General features: G+C 40.5%; 1 protein-coding gene across 2 annotated transcripts in view; it reads left to right on the forward strand.

Moving 5' to 3' along the window:
* LOC139562111 (SH3 and PX domain-containing protein 2A-like) overlaps positions 1-14,034 on the forward strand; it is a 109,477-nt gene that overhangs the window by 86,597 nt on the left and 8,846 nt on the right. Inside the window, exons 9-12 of one of the 2 annotated variants that reach the window (XM_071379462.1) lie at positions 1,776-1,859; positions 7,632-7,749; positions 7,881-8,242; positions 8,341-8,390. In XM_071379462.1, coding sequence (XP_071235563.1) covers positions 1,776-1,859; positions 7,632-7,749; positions 7,881-8,242; positions 8,341-8,390 — 614 coding nt within the window. The remainder of the gene's footprint in view (positions 1-1,775; positions 1,860-7,631; positions 7,750-7,880; positions 8,243-8,340; positions 8,391-14,034) is intronic. The other variant, XM_071379463.1, reaches the window with a different exon arrangement.

Here is a 14,034-nt window from a genome sequence, read left to right on the forward strand (position 1 = left end):
AGGACTGTGGCATGTCATACTGTTTTTCGCCCGCCGGTATCAGATACATGGGCTATTTATAGTAAAGCAGGGGGGCGTTGTTTCACTCACTTAGATGCTTTCTCCAGGGACATAGTTTCAGCCACTTTTAAGGAAAGTTGGCGAGTGCACTGTTTTGATTGTGGAATTATTTTGGACGAAGGTAACCTACTTTTTGAAGTGATTTGTTTGACAATCAAATGAAAACATCATGACTGGTTGTGTTCATGCCACATTGAAAGGTAATACATTTTTACAGTTAAATTACATATCTTTAGTATAAAACCCATACCAAAATAAAACGTGCCTCCCTATGGAAATCAAATGCCCGTCCAACTGATTCGTTCTGGCGCCAGCCCTGTACATCCCCCCCTGGCACTGTAGATCTTTTGACTGGAGGAGAGAGGAGATGGCATACAGCACATAATGTAGTGAATTAGCCTCTTTAGTCCAATAGTTACAAAGTATTCTCAATGGGCTTCTTTCTCCCAAGGCATGCATCCAAAATGCATATCCATTCCTTATAAAAAATTAAACATTTTTAAAGAAGGAATTAATCTCTCTGTTAGTGAGACAGCTTTCTGGATTTTCACATTTACACGAACCCCACAACTGTGCCCCCCCCCCCACACACACACACACACACACACACACACACACACACACACACACACACACACACACACACATAGCAGACGCTGCCAGAGCGGTCAGGGGACAATCTGTCAGTGTAATTAGCGTTTATGTGTCTAATCAGTCATGGGAATACCTCAGGATCCATAAACTCTCTCTGTCAGCCCTGTGGATTGTGCTCCATAGCACTCTGTAAGACACTTTCATTGAGATGGGGCTCTTGTGGCGAACAGGACTTGGAACACATTATATGGCTTCAGCTGAAGATGTTGACGTTTGGACTGGAGGATATGACAGTGTAAATGGGGAATTTCTTCCTCATTGGAGAAAGACTATCACATTAATGAGAAACACTTGGATATGTTCCTACTTGGTCATATTTCATCATTTGTTTTTATTCTGTAATACCTATGATAGGCCTTCTCAGATTGACTCACCGAATATAATGGTTATCAATCTGTCTTCTGACATTAGTGTTCTGGAGGAGTATGTGGGTCAGTTGTTGTATATTTTTGAGCAGGTACTTCGAAAAAATGTGTAATTTAAGTTTTTCAGCTCACAGAGTACGTACCTCTCAATTTTTGCCTGAAATCTCAACTTCATGCTAAACGTTGAGATTAGTGCTCTGGTTTAGTGATGGAAATCTTTTCCTTGAACTAGATAATTATATAAGCCTTGCCGTTTATAGTGTTGGAATGTGACAAAAGATCCCTCCGAAGCTCCTAATCATTCCCGTCTCCTGCATTTAACTAACAAAAACCCTCAACAATTATAGACCTGTTGTGGCTGCTGCCAAAGCAATTCAGCTGGTCTATTAGTTACATACTATTCCCAAGCAGCAATGTGTTCCCCAGATGCTCCTGCAGGACAGGATGGGAAAACCATGCTAACAATCCTCGCTAATTACCAGCCAGAAGATGTCCATGGCTTACATTTCCTGTGTAACATTCATTCACCCCCATCACTGTCCAGTCCTTCCATTGCAATGTGGTGTTTTTGTTTCCATGTTTGCCATGTGACTAACTAATAACAGAGTTGAATCCATGTCGTTTGTGATATATGTGCCTGCCTTTTATGTCTCTGTCCCCACTTGTTTGTGTCTGGTCACCATGTGCGTGGTTCAGTCACTAAACGACGTAAGGCCCATCTGAAGAGGCTGGACCGGAGATGGACCCTGGGGGGAATGGTCAGCAGGCAGCAGAGCCGAGGTGATCTGAGACAGGGTGCCCACCTCCTCATCTTCCTTCACCCCTCATCCCTCTATCCTCTGACCCCTCACCTGTCCTCTTCTCCTGTCCCCATTGTACCTTGTCCTGTCTTCTCTCATACCTGATTAGGGTTGCAAAGCTACCTGTAATTCACCAAAGTTTACAGAATCTTCAAGTAATCTATGGCAATCTATGGTAATTTAGATAATTTATACTTGAGTTTCTAGTGGATATACCATATGGTTAAAGAGAAAATAGCCTAATTAATAAAAAAAAAAGCATCTAATCAATAATGGCATTATTTCAATTCATTCTTCCAACTATTTACTTTTTTTCACAACTTCCACCAGTTTGGCACCATAACATTTACAACAAAGACATATTTACATGGTAAAATCCATAAAAGTGTGTCATATTTCATGCTGAAACCCTCATATTAAACACCAATGGTATTCACTAAGTTGATGGTTTATATTTAGGATAATGTTTTACGGCTTTGTCATTTTATTATTTTTTTAATTTTTTTAAATCATTTTACAGACACCTGTGATAATCTGACGTACCCAAAAGGGCCACTAGATCTTGTGATAAATTACATAAAATCCTTGAAAGTTACCTGGTAGTTTACTGATAAACTTCTAAAGTTTCTAGTAAAATACCCTCGCTTTGCCACCCTACAACTGATGCCTAATGTATTGTCTTGTCATATGCTGTCTGCCACACCGTCATGACCCACACCCAATAATCACTAACATCGTTATTATCCAGCTAATTAACAGTCCAGCCATGTCATTACCATGCTAAACAGGTTTTCACATCCACAGTGGTGGCTTGCAACAGTTACAGATTTGACCTTATGCAGAAGATAAACTTACAAAAAATGTACCATCTTGTTGTTTCAAGACTACTACATTCAAGTGTAGAAACTGAGTAGTTTCTGCACTTGAATGTAGTAGTCTTGAAATCAATGATGAAGTCAGCAACTTATATTTCAGTGTTGGAAATTGAGTGAAATTATATTACAGTATATAATAAGATTGCCTCATGTAAGCAGTTCATTTTAATTCACCGCTATGTGCAACTCTAATCTTTTCTGAATTACAGCTATAGATATAGCTACACAACTATCTAAAAGTCATAGCATAATTGACTTTGGTAGGCCGCATAAAATATTTTGCCACTTTGTTTGGCTTTTTACAAGCAAATTAAACATGAACACATACAGTGCATTCGGAAAGTATTCAGACCCCTTTACTTTTTAAACATTTTGTTACGTTACAACCTTATTCTTAAATGGATAAAATCGTTTTTTCCCACATCAATCTACACACATTACCCCGTAATGACAACGCAAAAACAAAATGTTTATTTTTTTTGTAAAAAATGTAAATATTTATAAAGGAAATATGACATTTACATAAGTATTCAGACCCTTTACTCAGTACTTTGTTGAAGCACCTTTGGCAGCGATTATAGCCTCGAGTCTTCTTGGGTATGACGCTACAAGCTTGGCACACCTGTATTTGGGGAGTTTCTCCCATTCTTCTCTGCAGAGTCTTTCAAGCTCTGTCAGGTTGGATGGGGAGCGTCGCTGCACAGCTACTTTCAGGTCTCTCCAGAGATGTTCGATTGGTTTCAAGTCCGGGCTCTGGCTAGGCCACTCGAAGACATTCAGAGACTTGTCCCAAAGCCACTCCTGTGTTGTCTTGGCTGTGTGTTTAGGGTCATTGTCCTGTTAAAAGGTGAACCTTCGCCCCAGTCTGAGGTCCTGAGTGCTCAAGGATCTCTCTGTGCTTTGCTCCATTCATCTTTCTCTCTATCCTGACTAGTCTTCCAGTCCCTGCCGCTGAAAAACATCCACACAGAATTTTTATTTTTATTTTTATTTAACCTGATGCTGCCACCTCCATGCTTCAACGTAGGGATGGTGCCAGGTTTCCTCCAGACGTGTCGCTTGGCATTCAGGCCAAAGAGTTCAATATTGGTTTCATCAGACCAGAGAATCTTATTTCTCATGATCTGAGAGTCTTTAGGTGCCTTTTGGCAAACTCCAAGTGGGCTGTCATGTGCCTTTTACTGAGGAGTGGCCTCCGTCTGGCCACTCTACCATAAAGTCTTGGGGACCAATGCTACAGAAATATTTTGGTATCCTTCCCCAGATCTGTGCCTCGACACAGTCCTGTCTCGGAGCTCTACGGACAATTCTTTCGTCCTCATGGCATGGTTTTTGCTCTGACATGCACTGTCAACTGTGGGACCTTACATAGACAGGTGTGTGCCTTTCCAAATCATGTCCAATCAATTGAATTTGCCACAGGTGGACTCCAATCAAGTTGTAGAAACATCTCAAGGATGATCAATGGAAACAGGATGCACCTGAGCTCAATTTCAAGTCTCATAGCAAAGGGTCTGAATACTTATGTAAATAAGGTATTTCTGTTTTTTATTTGTAATAAATTTGCAAAGATTTCTAAAATCCTGTTTTTGCTTTGTCATTATGGGGTATTGTGTGTAGATTGATGAGGGGGAAAAAATATTTGATCCATTTTAGAATAAGAGTATAACGTAACAAAATGTGAAAAAGTCAAGAGGTCTGAATTCTTTCAAAATACACTGTGTGTAGTTTTCAAAAGGAGTTAAAAAGACAGACGTTTATCGACTGGAGGTGTTAAGAGCGAGCAGGTCTCCCGATGGACCAGGCCAGTAAAGAGTTTTATTCATCTTTCGGAGAAAGTGTGAAACGTGTTTGTGCTTGCACACATTAGCCTTGCCTCGAGCCAGGTTTTTTTGACAGGGGATGCAGTTGGATTGCTGACAGCGGAGTAAGGATAAGCTATTTGAGTCCAGCCCAAGGTTTGTGCTTGGCAACAGTGTCCACAGTGCACACAAAAAATGTACGGCCTCTGGAGTAAAAAGAGATTTTTCCACTGCAGGAACTAAATTTTGCATGTAAAAAAAAAAAAGAAAAAAAAAAAGAAGCTGAAATAGCGCTGACTGCAGGAAAATAATGTATAAAAGTTATGCAAGCGATGCATGTTGTGGTTAACATAATATCTGATTCAGAGATTCCCCCCTGCTGGTGAATGTGAGATCAGGAAGGTTGAACAGGGTTGCCCCTGTACAGACAGCCCTACCAGACCTTAAACAGAGAGACCGGAGGTCCCATAGGTCAGTGCAGAGGAAAACAAAGCATACAGGAAGTGGCATTTTCGGTTCTATTTACACGGCTGTACATGAGCCTATTTCTTTGAAAGTAATAGGAATTTTAACTATATCCTTATTCAGTTCTTTTAAATCACTGAGTGAGACTCAACATGGGCAGAGGAAAGGAGACAGATATCAGATAGGAATCCAGTGATTCCAGAGGTATTCAAATGGTCTTGGCATGAAGATAGGATATCCCCTCTTCTCTCTTTACTCTGCTGGGCAACATTCCTTCCTTCTGCCTGTGTTTTACGGTGTGATAAGATGAGACCTCTGGTCTGTAATGACAGGAAGTACTGTCACTGAGCGTGCCCTCTGGCCTTTTGGGAAGTTACAAATCAAGATGGCGTCTCTGTTCTCTATCATCAGCCGAGTTTACAGAGGCTGACCGCCACCATGCCATTAGTCCACTCTGTCGTTGCCCACTGGACAGAGTCATCAATTCAGCGTCTATTCCACGTTGGTTTAACGTAATGTAATTGAAATGACGTGGAAACAACTTTGATTCAACCAGTGTGTGCCCACTGGGTTAGAACTGTTTTCCTCATTTCAAAAGACTAGTGTTTGTGAGTTTATTTTGCCCCATATTTACACCGAATAATCAACTATCATGACATCAAGTCAAGGTAATTGTCAGTTGCTGCAGGAAGGCATTTTCAGTATGAAGTGATTGACATCATATTATTCATTTGATTATTTTTTACCTTTATTTAACTAGGCATTTAATTAGTGTCCCTGATTCTTGGAAGCCTTTGATAGTAAAATGCTGGATATCTTTGTGGATCTGACAGAATCAATCACATCAGAACTACACACAGAGACATATCATTAAGTCAACAGACTTCTATATTATGTGGCCTAGATACAGTACCTTCAGAAAGTATTCACACCCCTTGAGTTTTCCTAGATATGTCTTGATTTGATTTCACTTCCTCTGAGATGTTTATACCATTGTTCGAGTAGGGAGACCGGGGTTGGTTGTCTCACAGGTTGGTTGTCACAGTGCTTATTACTCAAAATAGTTCATTAAGGAATATTATCCATACTTTGTAACTTTTATTGAAAAGAGGAAAGGGAGAGCTTTTTTCCAAGCCTATTTGTGAGTTCCAAGGTCATTCAGATTCAGAACTTTTAATGTCCTCAGAGAGGCACATTCATCCTGCAGCAGTCATAAAACATATCACATCTGGTAAATAACATCTTAATTAGCATTGGGGGGGTTAGGGATGGTTGTCACATTGATGTTTGGGTTGCTTGTCACAATCTGACAACCGTCCCCATTGTAACAATGTACCCAAAAGCTAAATGACATTGAAAAACGCCTTGAAGACTTATTTTCCGGATGTTGAAAAGACGTAAATGTTTCACAAGTTTGGACAGCACAGTACAGCACAGCACAGTACAGTCTAGTAGAGTTTAATTCAGCAGAGTACAGTACAATTGAATTTAATTCAGTAGAGTACAGTATAATAGAGTACAGTGCGGTGCAGTTTAATTCAGTAGAGTACAGTAGAGCAAGTACTGTACAGTTGAGTTTATTTCAGTAGAGTAGCGTAACAGTATATAAGATTACAGTGCAGTACAGTAGAACAAAGTAGAGGACAGTTGAGTTTATTTCAGTAGAGTACCGTACTCTACCTTACTGTGCTGTACTCTAAATGTCTGTTCTGTACCGAACTATAGTCTACTTTACCTTTCTTTACTGTACTCTACTGTATACTCTTCTTTCCAAACTTGTGAAACTCTATGATTGGTTCAGATTTGGTCCAATCTGGGCCTACTTGTCAAAACTGTGAGTCATGTGATTCCGACTGAGAGTCAGAAACATTCACACACACACATTCACACAGACAGACAAACACACACACACTTTTTTCAAACTGTTCCTGTTTGAAAAAGCATTCCTTGTTTTCAACAAAAAATTTATTTAACACAAATGTTTACAGCTTTACTTTTTTCATCTTCATTCAAATATTTCATTTTCATCCAAATATGAATGGTTACTGTTTTGTTAAGCATTGATATTACAATTTGAGTGGAGTAAGAACTACAATGTCAAAGCAAATACTCAATTATGTTGAATTTATTTGAATGTATTTATTTGTATTATTTTAGAAATACTGTTCAATAAATAAAGGCTTCACTTTTTCTAAAACTTTGTAAATTGGCTCAATTGTTGCTGAAAAACCAATTGCAAACACTGTGACAACCAACCCCATACTGTGTGACAACCAACCCCGGGATGGGACCGGGTGTCACAAGTGGACAGCGTGTGTTGAATGGCTTATAATTCCATGTTGGAATACGTTATGAGGATTAAAATGGTCCCCATTTCAACTCAAGACCTTAGTCTCTCCTAATATTGAAAATAGTCTTGTAAGATATACTGGTCCTGAGAAATACACTTATTGATAAATAGTGACAATCAACCCCGGTCTCCCCTACCTCCTATAAAATGTTGACATATTTTAAATTTGTTTGAGTAATGTTTTGTTATTGAAGCAGCGTAGTACGTATGAAACTGACGTGAGTCTCTTGTGTTCCCACGCCCTCTCTGTGGCCCGCCAGAGGAGAAGTATATGACGGTTCAGCCATACACCAGCGAGGGGAAGGATGAGATCGCCTTTGAGAAAGGAGTCATTGTGGAGGTCATCCAGAAGAACCTGGAGGGCTGGTGGTTCATCAGGTAAGGCCATGATTTGTGCTCCAACCACAATATAAACTGTTGCCTGTTTATGCTGTCTCTTGATTATGGTTATTCTCACTCATGATCACCTCCTCTCTTCCCTTTACCTCCATCCTCAACTCTCTCCTCAGGTACCAGGATAAGGAGGGATGGGCCCCGGCCTCCTACCTGAAGAAGGTGAAGGAGGATTTCTCTCCCCGTAGTAGTAATAAGAAGAACCCCTTAACTGGCCCTGTGGAGATAATCGGCAACATCATGGAGATCAGCAACCTGCTCAACAAAAAGGCCCTGAGTGAGAAGGATGTGCAGACAGACAGCCAGTCAGAGGACACCCCCCTGACCACCCTCTCCCTGGCCAAGAGGCAGATCAGCCTGCCCATACCCTGCTCTAGCTCGGACTTCAGCCCTGGTGCCGTCCTGGTGGACGGAAAGGTCAAAGCAGAACCGGCCTCTCCAGCCATAGGCCGCATCACTCCTCAGAGAATAGAGATTGGTGAGTTGTCATTCAGAGACGGAATTGGAAGGCATAGCGGTTTGTTAAACTAATACACTCACAGAATTTAAACCACAATCTCATTTTCTTCTATCTAGGCTCCCCGATCCTCAGACAAAAGCCACCTCCTCGAAGAGATGCAACTCTGGTCAGTATGAAAAAAAAAATACAGTTGAAGTCGGAAGTTTACATACACCTTAGCCAAATACATTTAAACTCAGTTTTTCACAATTCCTGACACCACTTTATTTTAAGAATGTGAAATGTCAGAATAATAGTAGAGAATGATTTATTTCAGCTTTTATTTATTTCATCACATTCCCAGTGGGTCAGAAGTTTACATACACTCAATTAGTATTTGGTAGCATTGCCTTTAAATTGTTTAACTTGGGTCAAACATTTCGGTAGCCTTCCACAATCTTCCCACTGTAAGTTGGGTTAATTTTGGCCAATTCCTCCTGACAGAGCTGGTGTAACTGAGTCAGGTTTGTAGGCCTCCTTGCTCGCACACGCTTTTTCAGTTCTGCCCACACTCCAATACCTTGACTTTGTTGTCCTTAAGCCATTTTGCCACAACTTTGGAAGTATGCTTGGGGTCATTGTCCATTTGGAAGACCCATTTGCGACCAAGCTTTAACGTCCTGACTGATGTCTTGAGATGTTGCTTCAATATATCCACATCATTTTCCTCCTCATGACGCCATCTATTTTGTGATGTGCACCAGTCCCTACTGCAGCAAAGCACCCCCACAGCATGATTCTGCCACCCCCGTGCTTCACGGTTGGGATGGTGTTAATCGGCTTGCAAGCCTCCCCCTTTTTCCTCCAAACATAACGATGGTCATCATAGCCAAACAGTTCTATTTTTGTTTCGTCAGACCAGAGGACATTTCTCCAAAAAGTACGATCTTTGTCCCCATGTGCAGTTGCAAACCGTAGTCTGGCTTTTTTTATGGTGGTTTTGGAGCAATGCTTCTTCCTTGCTGAGCGGCCTTTCAGGTTATGTCGATATAGGACTCATTTTACTGTGGATATAGATACTATTCTACCTGTTTCCTCCAGCATCTTCACAAGGTCCTTTGCTGTTGTTCTGGGATTGATTTTCACTTTTCGCACCAAAGTACGTTCATCTCTAGGAGACAGAACGCGTCTCCTTCCTGAGCGGTATGACAGCTGCGTGATCCCATGGTGTTTATACTTGCGTACTATTGTTTGTACAGATGAACGTGGTACCTTCAGGTGTTTGGAAATTGTTCCCAAGGATGAACCAGACTTGTGGAGGTCTATAATATTTTTGTGAGGTCTTGGCTGATTTCTTTTGATTTTCCCATGATGTCAAGCAAAGAGGTACTGAGTTTGAAGGAAGGCCTTGAAATACATTCACAGGTACACCTCCAATTGACTCAAATGATGTCAATTAACCTATCAGAAGCTTCTAAAGCCATGACATCATTTTCTGTTTAAAGGCACAGTCAACTTAGTGTATGTAAACTTCTGACCCACTGGAATTGTGATACAGTGAGTTATAAGTGAAATAATCTGTCTGTGAAAAATTGTTGGAAAAATTACTTGTGTCATGAACAATGTAGATGTCCTAACTGACTTGCCAAAACTATAGTTTGTTAACAAGAAATTTGTGGAGTGGTTGAAAAACAAGTTTTAATGACTGCAACCTAAGTGTATGTAAACGTCCGACTTCAACTGTACTTAGCTTAAGTTGGAAGTTGGACTGCATGGCCAATTGTTATTGTTTCCTTTCTACACTAGAACCGCCAAAGGCCAACGCCCACTGACTTTTGATTTTATAAAAAATATATAAATAATGCCCCCCCAAAAATGCAACATCCTGCTCCTTCCCTGACTTTTCCAAAATGTTTGTATATATTTTACATTGCTGATTTGTCCAAAAAAAAACAAAAAAAAAAACACAAATACTAAAGTATTAAGAGCCTTTTTAACTGTTTTTCTTACACACCTATTCCCAACTTAACCCTCCAAGACAATGCACTGTAGGACATTGGTACCCATCCAACTACTAATGCATATCTCTGTCCTCACTGAAATTAATGACAAATGGATGAATCGCGATAATTGCGCAAGTTACTTCACAATTGAAATTAAATTAGACCTAAATGATAAGGAGTGTGAAGATGTTGATTTCATTTAGAAAGCCAATAGTGTAATAATGAGTTTGTAATTAAAGAGCAGCAGTAAATAACAATAGCGGGGCTATATACAGGGGGTTCCGGTACAGAGTCAATGTGCGAGGGCACCGGTGTCGAGGTAATTGAGGTAATATGTACATGTAGGCAGAGTTATTAAAGTGACTATGCATAAATAACAACAGAGAGTAGAAGCAGCGTAGAAGGGGGGGGGGGGGGGTGCAAATAGTCTGGGTAGCCATTTGATTAGCTGTTCAGGGGTCTTATGGCTTGGGGGTAGAAGCTGTTTAGAAGCCTCTTGGACCTTGACTTGGCGCTCCGGTACCACTTGCCGTGCGGTAGCATAGAGTACATGTCTATGACTAGGGTGGCTGGAGTCTTTGACAATTTTTAGGACCTTCCTCTGACACAGCCTGGTATAAAGGTCCTGGATGGCAGGAAGCTTGGCCCCGGTGATGTACTGGGCCAAACGCACTACCCTTTGTAGTGCCTTGCGGTCAGAGGCAGCAAATTGCTGGGAAAAAATCCCCATCAATCTACACATAATACCCCATAATGCGGAAGAGCTTGGTTTTGTTTGTTTGGAAAGTTTGTTGTTTGAAAGTGTATTGGAAGTTATTGGTAGCTAGCTAGCTTCTTAGTTTGGATCCCGCGATGCAGTTGGCATCAGTTTCTGGGATTGCTTGTCTCTTTCCAGTGATCCTGCCGACCAAGGACGGGTGTGAGGAGCTATTTGGCGTCGCAGCTAGCCTAGCTGCTAGCTAGCTGCATATCAAGCTAGTGGGGTTTTCTTTAACACAGCCCGCAACGCGGTTAGCCATTGTGGCTAGGACTGCAGATTGTCCCGGGTTTGTGGTTGTCTAGATCCCTGCTGTTTGTTGTTTTCAATCTTCCCCGTGACCTGCCCTGTCTGGAACTGCGAGGAGTAACTGTGTAACCTACGTAGCTAGCTACCATGACAAAGACCAAAGCCAGCGGGAGTACCGTTGAGGACAGTGGTGTCTCTCTATTACACATGAAGGATCTTTTAAATGAACAAAAAGAGACCTACAAGCAGTTGTTACAACAACAATAAAATAACTTCAAGTGTTTTGTCCAAATACTCATGGATTCTACAAATAAAAGAATATACGTCCTGACTAGAGGTCGACCGATTCTGATTTTTCAATCCTGAATCTGATTATTGGAGGACCAAAAAAAGCCGATACCGATTAATCTGGAATTGAAAAACTGTATGGTCGAAAGAGATGGGGCAGAATGAGTGGCAAATAAGTCTGGCTGCACATCTGACTGGCTTACTTACTGCAAATTGAGAAAATATTTGACTAAATTCAACAAAAAGAAGAAGAAACTGTATTATGAAGCCAAGATCAATGATATAAAAACTTTGGAGTACTTTAAATTAAATTATGGGCAGAAAGACAAATTCAACTCCATCTTTCATCGAATCAGATTCATCACGAGACCATTTGATGTTGGCAAATATTTTAAGGACTATTTCATTGGCAAAGTGGGCAAACTTAGGCAGGAAATGCCAACAACGAACAGTGCACATTTTTATTCATGCATAAAAAAAATAATAGTTAATGAAAAGCATTGCAAGTTTGAATTTTGTAAAGTTAGTGTGGGAGAGGTGGGAAAATTATTGTTATCGATCAATAATGACAAACCTCCTGGCATTGACTACTTAGATGGAAAGGATGGTAGCTGACTCTATAACCACTCCTATCTGTCATATTTTTAATCTGAGCCTAGAGGACAGTATTTGTCCTCAGGCCTGGAGGGAAGCCAAAGTAATTCCGCTACCCAAGAGTGGTAAAGCGGCCTTTACTGGTTCTAACAGCAGACCTATAAGCTTGCTGCCAGCTCTTAGCAAACTGTTGGGAAAAATTGTGGTTGGCCAAATACAATGCTATTTCTCTGTAAACTAATTAACAACAGACTTTCAACATGCTTATAGAGAAGAGCACTCCGCATGTACAGCACTGACACAAATGACTGATGATTGGTTGAAAGAAATTGATAATAAGAAGATTGTGGGAGCTGTACCATTAGATTTCAGTGCAGCTTTTGATATTATTGACCATAACCTGTTGTTGAAAAAACTCCCTTCACAGAACAGAGCAAACTGGCTCTAGCCAGAATAGAAAGAGGAGTGGGAGGCCCCAGTGCACAACTGAGAAAGAGGACAAGTACATTCGAGTGTCTAGTTTTAGAAACAGACGCCTCACAAATCCTCAATTGGCAGCTTAATTAAATAGTACCCGCAAAACACCAGTCTCAACGTCAACAGTGAAGAGGCGACTCCGGGAAGCTGGCCTTCTAGAGTTCCTCTGTCCAGTGTCTGTTATTTTGCACATCTTAATCTGTTCATTTTATTGGCCAGTCTGAGATATGGCTTTTTCTTTGCAAGTCTGCCTAGAAGGCCAGCATCCCGGAGTCGCATCTTCACTGTTGACGTTGAGACTTGTGTTTTGCGGGTACAATTTAATGTACGAGATCTTCAGTTTCTTGGCAATTTCTCGCATGGATTTCTCAGAACAAGAATAGACTGACGAGTTTCAGAAGAAAGGTCTTTGTTTCTGGCCATTTTGAGCCTGTAATCGAACCCACAAATGCTGATGCTCCAGATACTTAACTAGTCTTAAGAAGGCCAGTTTTATTGCATCTTTAATCAGCACAACAGTTTTCAGCTGTGCTAACATAATTGCAAAATGGTTTTCTATTGATCAATTAGCCTTTAAAAATGATATACTTGGATTAGCTAACACAATGTGCCATTGGAACACAGGAGTGATGGTTGCTGATAATGGGCCTCTGTACGCCTATGTAGATATTCCATAAAAAATCTGCTGTTTCCAGCTACAATAGTCATTTACAACATTAACAATGTCTACACTGTATTTCTGATCAATATGATGTTATTTTAATATACAAAGAATTTGCTTTTCTTTCAAAAACAAGGACATTTCTAAGTGACCCCAAACTTTTGAACGGTAGTGCATGTGTTATGGCTTTTCAACCTCTGCCATGTCGTGAATTCAGAGCTATCTATATAACAGAACTCATAGTGTTTACTTTAATGGAAGCTTCTCTAATATCAAACATGTAAAGTGTGGTGTACCGCAGTGCAGCTCTCTAGGCCCTCTATTATTTTCTATTTTTACCAATGGCCTGCCACTGGCATTAAACAAAGCATGTGTGTCCATGTATGCTGATGATTTAACCATATATGCATTAGCAACCGCAGCTAATGAAGTCACTGAAACCCCTTAACAAATAGTTGCAGTATGTTTTGGAATGGGTGGCCAGTAATAAACTGGTCCTGAACATCTCTAAAACTAAGAGCATTGTATATGTTACAAATAATTCCTTAACTTCTCTGCGCTACGGATCCCATTAACGGGATCACTTTCCTAAACCACCGCTAGAATTGCAGGGCACCAAATGCAAAAATATTACTAAAAATATTTATAATCATGCAATCACAAGTGAAATATACCAAAACACAGCTTAGCTTGTTGTAAATCCACCTATCGTGTCAGATTTTGAAAATATATTTTACAGCGAAAGAAATCCAAGCTTTTGTGAGTGTAGCTTTCAATGCTACAACAGTTAGTCCCAAATTAG

Source organism: Salvelinus alpinus, chromosome 32 (genome assembly GCF_045679555.1).
Source record: "Salvelinus alpinus chromosome 32, SLU_Salpinus.1, whole genome shotgun sequence".
Taxonomy (NCBI): Eukaryota; Metazoa; Chordata; class Actinopteri; order Salmoniformes; family Salmonidae; genus Salvelinus; species Salvelinus alpinus.